This window comes from Crocodylus siamensis, chromosome 5 (assembly GCF_052110815.1).
Source record: "Crocodylus siamensis isolate JL-2025a chromosome 5, ASM5211081v1, whole genome shotgun sequence".
In the NCBI taxonomy this organism is placed as follows: Eukaryota; Metazoa; Chordata; order Crocodylia; family Crocodylidae; genus Crocodylus; species Crocodylus siamensis.
Window position 1 is genome coordinate 130,857,054 of NC_143399.1, and position 13,899 is coordinate 130,870,952.

The window sequence follows — 13,899 nt, forward strand, 5'->3', positions numbered from 1 at the left end:
TCCTTACAGTAATTTTGAGTTATGGAAATACTTCCTTTTTATACATTGGGAACTGAGGCACAGAGAGATAAACTGATTTTCTCAGGGACCCAAAGGAAATCAGCAGCAATGCTACAAATTGAGCCTAAGTCCACTCAGATCTCAGCCCAGTGCCTTAAACTATACATTGCTTCTGCCTCCCTCCACTCAGAAAAAAACCTTCTCCATACATATACCAGTTAGCACTGCCTTTCTTGAATCTCTATATTTCCGTAAGCCCAGCATCAGGCTTTGAGGCCCCAAGCCAAAAATTGTAATCCTCCAGCAAGGACTCTCACCAATATGCAACAAGCAAATGTTTTCTTAACTATCTAAAACAGGCTCCTACCACAGATACAATGCTTGCCCTATCAGGGGTGGGAGGGAGTAGAGACTGATGTCACCCCACCCAGAGAACTGTCTTTGTGCTCAGAGCATTGATTCTCAACCCTAGGTGCCACAAGGTCATTTTAAGTGGGCTACAGATTGTCATGCAATATTAACACTGTTAAGTTTGCAAACACACATGTGATTCACAAGATAAACCCAGAGATTTCAAATCGGAATCTAGGGTGCCAAAAACATTCTCACCTGTTGTAGGCTTTCTGAGTTCCTGGCAACAGAATTCACAAGATGTAGTAAAAAAAACCCCCAAAAGAAATGAAAGCTAAAAGCTGGCATGTTTGAGGGCTGCTTTGAGTCTAAAATGGCTAAGAAGCACTGGCTCAGAGGAATATTAGCCAGCCACCTGTTAACTGAAAAATCCTCCCCATCTTTTAGAGCACCAAGAACTACTTTTAAGCATACCTTGGGAAGATTTACCAAGCACCATCTCCCATGGTTTTCTCTGATACTCAGCCCCATCTATATTTTATTTCAGAGCACTGTGGAAAAGCCAGTGAACTAACGCAAGGGTGTGCACCAGACCCTGACTCCCAGACTGAAGGCATGTGCTCCAAATTCCCTCTATCCCTTCTCATTTTTACCTCATTCCTCAGGGCCAAACTTCACACTCTGGTAGGTTCAAATCCAATGGATGCAAGGTACAAAGATGCATCCTCATCCCCCAAGTTACCTATAGAAGAGAAGCAAGGAAGGGGTCTACCCAGGGCCATCTCGGGGGAGGGGAGGTGGCAAGTGCCCCGGGCCCTGGGGGCCCACACTGAGATAGGTAGAGCGGCCACAGCCCCTCCTGCAAGGCCCCCGCTCCCCCCTCCCCCCGCCGCTACCACCGCCAGCTTCTTACTTCTTTGCATCTGGGCCCCCCACAGGCAGATTTGCCCCAGGCCTTCCCTAGGATCGTCTCTGGGTCTACCCCTACCTATCAATTTGTCACACTGCAGCAAAACCTGACTTTCATGAAAGGAAGAACCGCACTGTAAGAAGATAACAGGGGACCCATAAGAACTTTTCCTTGTAGTTTCTCTACTTACAGTGACAGATAATGCTATTTTTTTTGCATTTCATTTGCCAAATCAGTTTTCCTTATAGTATGTTCAACATTTAACTAAAAGCAATAAAATTATGTCTGTAAACTGTACATTAGTATGTCACAAAGGAATATACAAGACGACATTAGAAACCTTTTAAAATATGAGCTTGAGAAGCCTAACACACTTATGGAATAAAAGAGAACATACCTTGAACAACTGCCTTTTCCAACTCTGCTCATGCAATTTTATCACATGCAAAAATCTTACTACAGCAGCCACTTAATTTTTCACTACAATCTCTCATGACTTTGAGAATTCCTTGCATATACCAGCACGTATGCATGCACACACACAGAGTGAAGAAACTACAATTGCAATTACATGTAATTTTTTGTTTTTGTTGTTAAAATAATGGCAGGAATGTAGAACATGAAGGTTCCTATAGCAATATTAACTCAACTGTTTAGCATAAGCTATTTGTTTCATTCCTGCTTTTCTTGTGCTTCATGTAATCCAGTTCATTTCTGGTGCTACTCCAATTCATTTCACGGTCAGGGTGGCTAGGATCTGGAACCAACTTCCAAGAGAAGTGGTGCTGACTCCTACCCCGGGGGTCTTAAAGAAAGGCTAGATGAAACCTTGCTGGGGTTGTTTGATCCCAGTACTCTTTCCTGCCATGGCAGGGGGTTGGACTTGATGATCTGCTCAGGTCCCTTCCAACCCTACAAATTATGAAACTATGAAACCAGAAGTGAGGGAAAGAGGAAGGAAAAAAGAGTTATGCTATTTTAAGAGGAGCTGATTATGGAATGCAGTTTGGTTAAGGGTATATAATATTGGTAACTTATTTCACAGGAAAGGGAAAAGGAAGATAGAAAATAACTATTCAAACTTAGGGGCAACACTGGAACAAGAACAAATGGTGATAAACTGGCCAAGAATGAATTTAAACTGAACATCAGGAAAACCTCATTGTTCTGGAATAGGTGTATAGCTAAAACCCTAACTATAAGATGAAAATTAATAAAAGAGATGTTTTTCCCTGTGATGGCATAGGTCTAGATTCAATGACCCGTAAGATACCTTCCACTCCATAATTCCTAAATAGAGATTGAAGTAAATCACAATGCATATGCTGCAAAAAACAAACATGGGAACGCCTTGTAATAATCTATTCACCAGCTGACCTTGCAGCCAGTCTACAGCATTATACTCCATATGTACCATACAAATGCAAGCTGCTCATATTAACAGGGAAACACCCACTGACCTTTAGTCTGCTGTAGCTTGCCACACTAAGAACATAGTAATTGTCATTTACAGGGTCAGACCACAGGTTCATTTTGCCCACTATCCTGTCTTGCACAGTGGCAGAGTGTGGATGCTGAAAGGGCGAGTAAACAGGGTAGGGTTTTTTTCTCTCATTTGCAGCTTCCAGCATTTATGGTGTAGGAAGTTCTGATTCAGGTGCTGTTTCCCTAACTCCCGTGGTCAACAGCTATTGATGCCCCTTTCCTCCAAGAATTTGCTTAATCCCTTTTTGAATCTGCCTAAACTGTCAACTTCCACAACATCTGGTGGCAATGATTCTACACCTTAAACTACATGCTGTGTGAAAAAAAACTTCCTTTTGTTCATTTAAAAACTAAAACACAAGAATGTAAAATAAAATCATTCTAGGGACTTATACAAAAGAAAAAAAAACATTACAAAATGGAAGGACCTACTCTGTTAGGTCCTTTTGGGCACCTGTTTGATAATGCATTGTTCCCAATGGTATTTTTTCAGTGCTTTGCTAGTCATGCTTTGACAGTTTGGTTTAAAACATCCTGGAAAAATAGTTAAAGTCTTATTATACTTTCAATCGTTTTAATGATCAATCATTTAAAATTAAATTTTTAATTTTGTGGGAATTCAAAGCCAGCAGCTTGACAAGTGGGGTTTGTCACAAGGGTATATACTCTCACTCACTCTCTCTCACACACACACACACACACACACACACACACACACTATTAGTGTCTACAGATCACTAATTGGCAGCCTGTTGCTAACAGTCTGTTCTACCACCAACTAACTCTTACAATGGAGTAGGAAAGTAAAAGTAAATGTGGGTTGTAGATTAAGTTGACAAGAAAAGGTATTTTGCAGATTTTGCTGTTTTAGAATTCTAGATTTCTACAGCTATTCTTATATTGAACTATGTGATTTAGCTTAGAGACAGAAAATGAGTGAATAATAGGGCTAAAAATGCATCTTCCCGCAAAGACATTTAAATTCCATACAATATGACTTTAGACCACCATTGTGTATAATTTTCTCTTGAAAGAGTAAATCCCCCTCATGAACCCAAATAAAATATAGTTATTCAACTCAATTACAAGTTTGTTGTACATATTTCCCAATGGATACTGCAAAGCAGCTGAAGCAAGAGGTAAAAAAAAAAATCCAGTCTCAAAATCTAGACAACCCAGAAAACTCAAGATATGCCCTCCCCCCGACTTCCAAAACATGCAACTGTTGTGCAGGGGATGTGGGAGATGAAATATTCAATATAATTTCAAAGCTGATCTTGTATATACAGCTCCATGCAGAAATACTGGAAATGAAATATATATTGTATGTGCTTCTATTTTTAATCAGAAGCAGTGAATATATTTGGGAAATGAAGAAGGCAGATCTTCTTGACTTGATTTTCTTGACTTGAAAACCAAAATCAGGCCATAAAGTAGGGACCTACTGAATTCCCAATTTTGCGATTTTTGCAGAAACTGCTAAATCTGTAGGCCTCCGTGAAAAAGCGTGGAAACTGTGAAAAAGGACAAAATTGGAAAGTGAGCGGGGGGGGAAAAAAAGGGAGCTGCAAAATGGTGGAAAACCCTGGCATCCTGAAGCATGGCAGGAAGGGGAGTGAGAGGGAAGAATAGAAGGGAGAGATTTTCACAGTGGAGTGCAGCAGGCCCTCCATACTTCTGATTGACTGAGGGGTTCCAGACATCCCGCCCCTCTCTGGAGATTGACTGATGGCCATCAGTCAATCTCTGAGGAAGGGTTGGACTTTCAGGGCCCCTCAGCCAATCAGAGGTGTGGATGGCCCGCCGTGCTCTGCCACGAAAATGATGACCGGCACCACGCTCAAACAGCAGTCATGAGGCGCTTGTCCCAAATTCTGTAAGTCCTTAGCCATAAATGCAACTTTAACATTTTTCTAACGAAAAAGACAAATACCATTTTCCAAAGCAATACATCCAAACTCCTCCCAACTGAACATCACAATAGCAATTTCCTTGGGGCACAAGGTATGCAAATAAATTTAGAAAAAATGCGGAAGGTTGTAGCTTCTCTTATCTACAGGTTTAAGCACATGCTACATCTTGCATTTTAAAACTTTTATTTTCCTTAGGACTGTATATTGATACTTCAGATGATAGTAGTAATTTGCTGCATTAACAATAGGAGGAACACTTTGGCCAACCAAGGTTAGACTGGTCTAAAAGACATCCTAGGCTCCAGGATTTGAAGGCTAGACTGTTGATCAGTGAAGATTTGGTCACACATGGGTTAAAAACAAAAGCAGTGTGTATGTGGAGGTAGGAGGGAGTGCTTTGGGCTTTCATTAAAGAAAAACAGGTCTCGACTCTTTGCAGGCCAGCTAATGACAGAAAAATAAGTCTAACCTGCTTGTTTTTGAATTAAGAAGAATGACGATTTTAGAGCTCCAGCCAACCAGACATTTCCAAAGGGCATTTCTTCTATCCATCAGATTTCGAGCCTCCTATTTGTTTGGCTGTCAATTAAAGCTTGAAGTTAAGTCTTTACATTCTCTACCCCAGGATACAGATGGCAGTTCACATTCAAAAAAGGTTGCTAACAAACTGAAGCTGTTTGGATGTATAAACATCATGCCAATATATTACCAGTTACAATTACTACAAAGGAAAAGCTGAGTGGCTTCACATCATTGCTCCTATAAAACACACAAAGGAGGATCTGGTACCTATAATGGTTATTCCCTTGACTACCAATCAGGGATCAAACCAAGGGCCCCCTGCCCCACAGCGTTAAAAGCATGAGGCACTACCACCCAAGCTAATAAGCCACAGCTGCGCTGCAGGCAAGCATGAGCAGGCTCATTTCCTCTGGAAATCAACACAGAAAATGATCTTTAACATACAGTACTTAGGAGGTTAGGTTATTGCAGAGGTGGGCAAAATATGGCCTGCGGGCCAATCTGGCCTACAAACTGATTGGATCTGGCCCATGGCTGCCCTGTGGTGCTTCATATAGGGCCAAGTCCAGCCCAGGGCAGGCCAGCATGCACAGGTTACCGTGGGGCTACTCCTGGTGTGACTGCAGCCCCACGGGTGCTGCATGCTCACCTTACCTTCAGCTCCTGCTCCTGTCCCTGTGGGTGGCTCCAGACCAGGGGGGAGGGAGGGATGGAGCTGCAGCTGGGACGTGCCTGCCCCAGTGCGCCAGGCTCCAGGTTCCAGACACCTTCCACCCACTCCACCATCCCACAAGTGGCTGCTTATCACACCAGGTGGGCAGAGTGGGTGGAAGGTAGCCAGGAGCTGGAACCAGAGACCCATATGTTGGGGCAGCTGCTGCCCAGATGAAGCTTCCCCCACCAGCACAGCAGGAGGAGGAGCCACCACTGGAGACAAGAGGGCCAAGAGGGCCTGCCACACTGGGAACAGTTCAGCTGGTAAGCTGGGCATACTGGCCAGGGTTGGGCTGGTGGGTACAGGCAGGAGCTGGTGGGGCTTAGCCCCATGCGGACCATTGCAAACTTCACCACCCAAGATTCCAACCATAATGGTGCTGAAAGCACATTCATCTTTCCAACAAAACATCAAGCAAGCAACTATGCCACTTTCATAGATCAGGAAATTTGGTTTAGAACATTTGGTTCCAATTTATTTTGCAAATAAGATGGAAAGAGCACTGGCCAAAGGTGATAGCATCATCCAGTAGTACAACACTGGAATTCAAATAGAAAGAACATCATCTAGTCCTAGTTCTGCAAGATATTACTTAAACATGATTTAAGATCTAAATATTATCATTTCTATCATTCTAAAGACCTGGAGGCTTGAAGAAGGAATTAGAAAACAAATTTTTGGTTACCAAGGCATTTTCCATTGTCTGCTCCATTGTGCTTATCTGCTCTGTTTTGCATGCTATTGGAACTTGTGTCCCATGCTCATGCTGGCTTATCAGAATGGAACCAGGAAGCCTAACATACATAACATCCTCTCTTGCTTCCAAGTTTATCAAGTTTTACATCTGTTGATGGCAATTTGAACTACTGTAATCTCTAAAAAAAAAGTCCTTAACATTCTGCAAATAGTTATCCAACAGGGTTACAAAAATATCTAAAACTGATTGCCACCGGTTGCCACATTTCATGAGTAAGGACAGACTGTTACACCTATATGGTGTATCTCAAGTAATAAGTTGTCCAGGTGCCAATATTATTGCTATCTGGCAGCACTCTAAGGAGGGTCTTCCTTTAGTACTTCAGGTCATACTAAATAGTGCGTGTTGCATGCAGTATCTAGCAACAATGCAACCTACTCAATTTGTTGTACATAAAGCATTCCTTGATTCCATAAAGAAACACTAGGGAACATCAAGAAAACCATTTGTCACATTTTGACCTTTGCAATAAATGTCTCAAAGTACAAATGCTCACTAGTAATTGAGATCAGTAAAGAAAACCATCTGTAGTCTGATTTAAAGCAGAAAATTTACCAGAATTTTCAATTTACCTGATGATCTCAGAGGAGACATTTTCTAGCAAGCATTCAGCATAAATGCCAGATGATAAGGAAGATGTCAAAGGAGGGAGAGAATAATGGAATGAAGCAGCCAACTATTTCTATTTCTTTCTACAACCCAACTCTTTAAGGAGCTTTCCAAAGCCAAATAAATTCAGTTTATCCCTGTTCTGCAAGTAACATCACCTCCACAACTGAAGGCACTCCCTTTTTCTCTGGTCAGGATAGAACAGAGATTCTCAACCAGGCTGCTAGGGCACCTGGGGTGCCGCAAGGTGTGAAGAGATAAGCAAATAAGCATAGACTCACGCTTGTCCCTGCCTGGATGATCCCCTATCCACAGTGCCTGGCCCCTCTTCAAGGAGGTAAGCACTGTAATGTATAAATTACCTTTCGAAATTGGGTGCCACTCAATTCGCAAGAGAGTTATGGAGCACTGCCTCAAGTCCACTGGGATAGAAGTCAGTTTTGAACCTTCACTGCTACTGGGTAATGTAAGCACTAGTTGCTAAAATACCCTCTGGTAAATACTGCTGACCAGGAGACTACTCCTCATTTCTAAAACTGTAGACCTTGCGAACATGAATCCTTGTATGTGCACCCTACAAGGTTGGTTTCACTATAATATAATGGGGAACAAAGACAAGGACATTAAACATACATACATCAACATACAGTGAGCAGCTTCCTATAAACATCAGCAATACTGAATCTGCTGAATACCAGGTCTGATTCAAACCTCTGTTTTTGGGTTTGACTACCTTCGATGGTTTAACCCAGTTAACTCAAAAGCCATCTCCCCTTCCTGCATCTGTATAATTTTTAATTGGGAAGTACTTACAAGTTTAACTAAATGTTCTTCATAAACAAGACAGCCATCATCCATAAGAGGGAAGAATAATAACTGCAGGGAACACAGGGATTTCCCTCCCCCCCCCATGGAAAAGAGGACTGCCAGACTGATATTTGTGCACTGCATTCAAGATATTTCAGTAATAAAATGTGGCATAAATACCATGATAGATTACAGGGAAACCCATCTATATAAGTACTGAACTAAGGAAGCAAACTAGTTCCAAACTCAAATCCTTTGTTAATAAGCAAAATACAAAAAGAAAAAAAACAAACCTTCTCCAAATGTTGCACTTTGTGCCCCAAGTGTCCTTTATACCCATCTCTATGCTTACCTATAACAGGAATAACATACTTATTATTCTGATTCAGACGTAAACATGGCTTTAAATGCTTTTTCTACATGCCTCTAGGTAGCAGGTGGCTCGTGAATGCTGCAATGCTGGGATGCATGGAGCAGCCCACAGGAGTGCAGAGGGCTCCCCAGCACATTCGGCAGCAGACCCAGAAGTGGACAAGAAGCACTTTCAGTCCACTTCTGGGTCTGCCAGGGAACATGCAGAAGGCCCCCCTTGTGCCACCCTGGCTCAGTGACTGATGCCTTCTGGGTCTGGGGGTGCACCTGGCATCCCCCCATGGCCAATCACTGAGCTGGGAAGGCCTGAGAGAGCCCCCCAGTGCACTCCCCAGCAGACCCAGAATTGGACTGGAAGTATTTCTGGTCCACTTCTGGGTTCGCCGCCGAGCATGTGGAGGGCCCCCCCGCACTCATGTGGGACTCTCCATGTGCCCCAGCATTGCAGTGATCACAAGCAGCGCCTGCTACCTCAAGGTATGTAGAAAAGACTTTTAAAGCTTTTTTTTTTTTTGAATCTTCAGATTTGACTGAATTGAATCAGGGACAGTGATCCGAATCAACAAATCGAATCACCGTCTCCGATTCGGGCTTAATCCGAATCTGAATTGAATAGGACCTGCTTTGCACACCCCTAGTGCTTAGTCTAAGCCACAGGCTCTACTACAGGCCTTTAATACTCCAAGTTTTAATGGAAAGTAAGTTAGGCACAAACCAAAAAAGCCAATCAGCTTGCTTTTCTTTTAAGGGCAAAGACAGAATGAGCTGACTCTCCATCCTGCCAATGAGAAATGGGAAGAAGAAAAAAAAAAATCAAGTGGGATGAGGGGAAGCAGGTTTCAAAGTGATGAACAGCTTTTCTGCCATGAAAAAGGAGCTAAGCCTTCCACTAATAGAAGTGCTTTTTATAGCAGGAGGACACATGACAAAATCTGGCAGCATCTACCAAACTTTTGGTTTTACAAATGAAATACAGTATTAATGGGCCATAGTTTTGCAGCAATAAACCAAGCCAGGGTATACAGTAGTTGGTACCAGTATCAGGGTGGCTTTGATTTAAATTATTTAAAACACCAGTCAGGAAGCCTCAATGTAATCACTGTTTTCTACAAGAAGTGCATTCTTATTGTTTGATATAACTTTCATTATTTCCAAACAGTCTCTTTTATGCCTGGCAAGCCTGCTACCATAATACATTTCCCTCCTACCATACCATTCTCTCACTAGATCTCAAACCAATGGAAAGGCTATACTCAGGGACTTCTTTCTCAAGACTTCTGGAATATTCTCCTCAAAAGAGGACCATTATGTTTCTACTGCCCCTCTCTCCTTGAATTTATCTCCAGACTCCTTCTCCTTGCCCAGATCTATGCCACCCCCAACAATCCTCTATTCACGTAACACTTTCAGAGAGAGGCAAGGGCTTGACTGTGTTCACAAGCTTGCAGAAAGACAACAGGGCTGATGGGTAGGTAATTTCATAGATTTCATAGACATTAGGGCTGGAAGGGACCTTGGGAGATCATCGAGTCCAGGCCCCTGCCCAAAGGGCAGGAAGTCAGCTGGGGTCATAGGATCCCAGCAAGATAAGCATCCAATTTACTCTTGAAGGTGTTCAATGTAGGTGCTTGAACCACTTCCACTGGCAGACTGTTCCAGACCTTGGGGGCTCGGACAGTAAAGAAATTCTTCCTTATGTCCAGCCTGAAACGGTCTTGCAGGAGTTTGTGACCGTTCGACCTCGTCATCCCTTGGGGCGCTCTGGTGAACAGACGTTCCCCCAGATCCTGGTGGTCACCCCTGATAAACTTATAGGTGGCCATCAGATCACCCCTGAGCCTATGCTTTTCCAGGCTAAAGAGTCCCATGGCTCTCAGCCTGTCATCGTAAGGTCTGTTTTCCTGACCTCTGATCATGCGCGTGGCTCTCCTCTGGACTCTCTCAAGCTTCTCCACATCCTTTTTGAATTGTGGAGCCCAAAACTGGACGCAGTACTCCAGCTGCGGCCTCACCGAGGCCGAGTACAAGGGGAGAATGACGTCCCAGGATTTGCTCGAGAAGCATCTATGGATGCACGCAAGCATTTTGGTCACTTTACTAGCCGCAGCATCGCATTGCAGGCTCATGTTCATCTTGTGGTCAATGATGACCCCCAAGTCTCTTTCTTCTGTAGTGCTAACCAACGTAGCACTGCCGAGCCTATAAGGGTGCTGCAGGTTTTTCCTCCCAAGGTGGAGAACCTTGCATTTTTCGGTGTGAAACACCATCAGGTTCTCATCTGCCCGTTTGCTGAGCTTGTCCAGGTCAGCCTGGATCACCCGCCTATCTTCTGGCGTGGATGCTTTGCCCCAAAGTTTGGTGTCATCGGCGAACTTGGCCAGTCCACTCCTGACTCCAGTGTCCACATCGTTAATGAAGATGTTGAACAGTATGGGTCCCAGGACAGAGCCTTGAGGGACCCCACTGGTCACAGGGCACCATGAGTGACTGCCATCAATCACAACCCTCCGGGTCCGACCACGAAGCCAATTTCCCAGCCAGCAGATCGTGGTGGAGCCAAGGCCACAACTGACCAGTTTGGCCAAGAGGTGATCATGGGATACCAGATCAAAAGCTTTTTTGAAGTCAAGATACATGACATCAATCTCTTCTCCCTTGTCCAGGTGATAGGTCACCTGGTCATAGAAGGAAATGAGATTGGTCAAACAAGACCTACCCGCAACAAACCCGTGCTGGCTATCCCTTAGGATGTTAGCCTAGGCCAGTCCCTCAAGGATGGCCTCCTTAATAAACGTTTCCAAGATCTTCCCCAGTTTCTCTGAGCCCCCATGGCCTGGGGCAAAGTAGCCTGCACTGCTGAGCCCCCATGGCCCAGGGACATAACAGGCTGTGCAGGGCCCGCCTCCCTGTCCTGTGGGTCTTGCAGGGCCCACGGGAGGGTCAGCCATGTTGCAGGAGGACCTCTCAATTAACTGGCATATTTTGTTATCTGGCATCCCCCATTCCCAGGGAATGCTGGATAACAGAGCTTTTACTGTAAATAAAAAAAAAATCTGATTTAAATAAAAACAGGTTCCAACTTCTTTCTTGAAGGAAGATTTTCCTGGGACTCCCAAAACCCTATTTGCAATAGTTTCTTGATGTAAGGTCGAGACAATAACATCATTCACCAATACAACATAGCAAATAACATACACGAATTCAGTAGCTGGGTGACTTAGGCCTATGCCTCTGCATTTTGTACCTGTGTTTGACATCAGGAAATCATAACTTCCTGCCCCAGAGAGAAAACAAAAACAAAAACCAAAAGTGATCGCTTTCAGTTTTACCAATGGAAATCCAAACATTTGAAAAGTTAGTTGTTTTTTAGTCATACGTTTTCTTTTTCCTGGTTTTCCTTTTTATACAAGCTTCCATTTAAGAGAGAAACAGAGAACAATGATACCCATTATTACAGCTATTCTTAAGTCTCTTCCATTAGCTCAACTTTTTATCACCTGCAAATTAAGCCTATGCCAGGAAAAAAGTCATTTCAATTATTATGCTAGCTTTGGGTCATTATAAAGCCCTAAAGCAAAGTATATTGTTATATAAAATGTACAAAACCACAGTGGATGTTTCAGAAACTTCCTTATCTACTGGAAACTTAAAGAAGTGGGGCACCAAAGGAAAAAAACAAACACACTGCTTTTAGGTTCTTTGTTCCTTCTTCCTTCCCTTCTCACTTAAATCAAGCTTTTCTTACTTTCCCATTCATAATTAAATTTAATCCAGGGTAATAATCAAGAACATTACAACAGGGTAGAGCTTTTCATGTATGAGCTACAGTACAAAATTGTTAGAAGCTCCAGTTCTGTGCTCACTGTACTTCCAATCAAGAGTCTATAATACTAGAACAGGGAACAAACTAGGAATTTTATAAAATTGAAGATTTTGACACAATGTTGCAATTGGAAGTCCTTTTAAATGTAGACCTTGCATATGTTCCAACCCCTTATTAGGGAAGGCAATTGTTTGGGCTGGAGAGTCACTTAACAAGTTTTGTTGAGCTGTTGGAGGGCCACATACAGACACACACAGACAGGCACACGAGCTCCCTGCAGCTCTCCATGCACCCCTCCCCCAGGTCCTGCCCAAATTCCCAGCATGCAGTCGGGTCAGGCAGGAGCTGCGGCAGCTGCTCCAGTTGCACCCACATGGCCTGAAGTGGCACATGGGAATACAGCCTGGCCTGACCATGTGTAAGGGACTCAGCACGCACAGGGAGAAGGAGGCCAGGCTTGGCTGGGTCAGTGCCACACTGTGTACCTTCCTTCTCCTCGCAACCCTGGCATGCAGCCAGATCGGGCCAGTGCTACGCTGGGTTCCCACATGCTGCTTCAGGCAATGTGGGCACACCTGGAGCAGCTGGTGTGAATTCTGCCTGACCTGGCTGCATGCAAGGACCTGGCATCGGGCAGGAGACATGCCAGAGTTGGACAGGAGCTGCATCAGCCAATCCAGCTGTGACCACATGGTGCAGCCAGAAGCAGCACATGGGAACACAGTGTGGCACTGTGTTTGTGGTGCCTGCACAATGATCTGGCCTGGCAGGGCCTGGATAACCCACAGCTCCTGGCTCTCTTCCTTCTGCGCTCCCTTCCTTACAAGCAGGGAGAACCTTACCTAAGCTTTGATTCTCACCGGGGCTGGGCTGTCTGGTCTGTGAACAGCAACAGGGTTGGAGCTTCGTGCAGACAGCCTCACTGGGCAAAACCCTGGCCAGGAGGTCAGTGCCCCCTGCCTTGGAGCATACACTGGGTGGGGGGAGCAGGATGGGTTGGGCCAGGGAGGGGACTGGCTGCCTGGCCACTGGAGCTGCTGTTGTCTTTAGCAAGGGAAAGGGAGAACGGCAATAGGCACCAAAAGCCAGGGCAGCTGTGGGCTGGATACAATTCTCTTTCAGAGGAGCAGCCATGGGCAAGATAAAATCATTTGGTGGGCTGGATGCAGCCAGCAGGCAATATTTTGCCCACCCCTTCCTTAGGCAGAAGTACCACACTGAGGGCACTGGGGAAAAAGCACACTAATTTAGTCTTTATACCATATTTTTTCTTCAACACAACTCTCAAGTTTTAACTTACGGAAGTATTTCAACGTCTCTTCTATTTGTTCCGTTGTTAAGTCAATATTGGCATCAGGAGAAATGAGAGGTGTGTGAAGCCAGTCGTCGTGGTCATAACCATAGATTGTATCTGCTCTTAGCTTGTAATGGGGCAGCTGTTCTTCCAGCAGACTGATGATTTCAACTTCAGGAAGATCAGTACTATTGCACACATCTGTAAGGAAAAAAAGAACAAAGTGCCTCCCATGTTAATAACTTTATATGATTTTGTATTTTTATGTTAATATAAGCTAGACAAATATGCTCATTTACTTCAAGACTGACATGAGTTTCATGTAAGAAAAAAGGGAAAGT

General features: G+C 44.0%; 1 protein-coding gene across 11 annotated transcripts in view; it reads right to left on the reverse strand.

The window, feature by feature from the left end:
• TRAK1 (trafficking kinesin protein 1) overlaps window positions 1-13,899 on the reverse strand; it is a 188,845-nt gene that overhangs the window by 76,489 nt on the left and 98,457 nt on the right. For all 11 annotated transcript variants that reach the window (XM_090050378.1, XM_090050377.1, XM_090050375.1 and 8 more), the window contains one exon: window positions 13,565-13,759. Coding sequence is in view for 6 of the 11 variants with exons in the window: in XM_090050371.1 (XP_089906497.1) it covers window positions 13,565-13,759 (195 nt within the window). In the remaining 5 variants the exon portion in view is untranslated. The remainder of the gene's footprint in view (window positions 1-13,564; window positions 13,760-13,899) is intronic.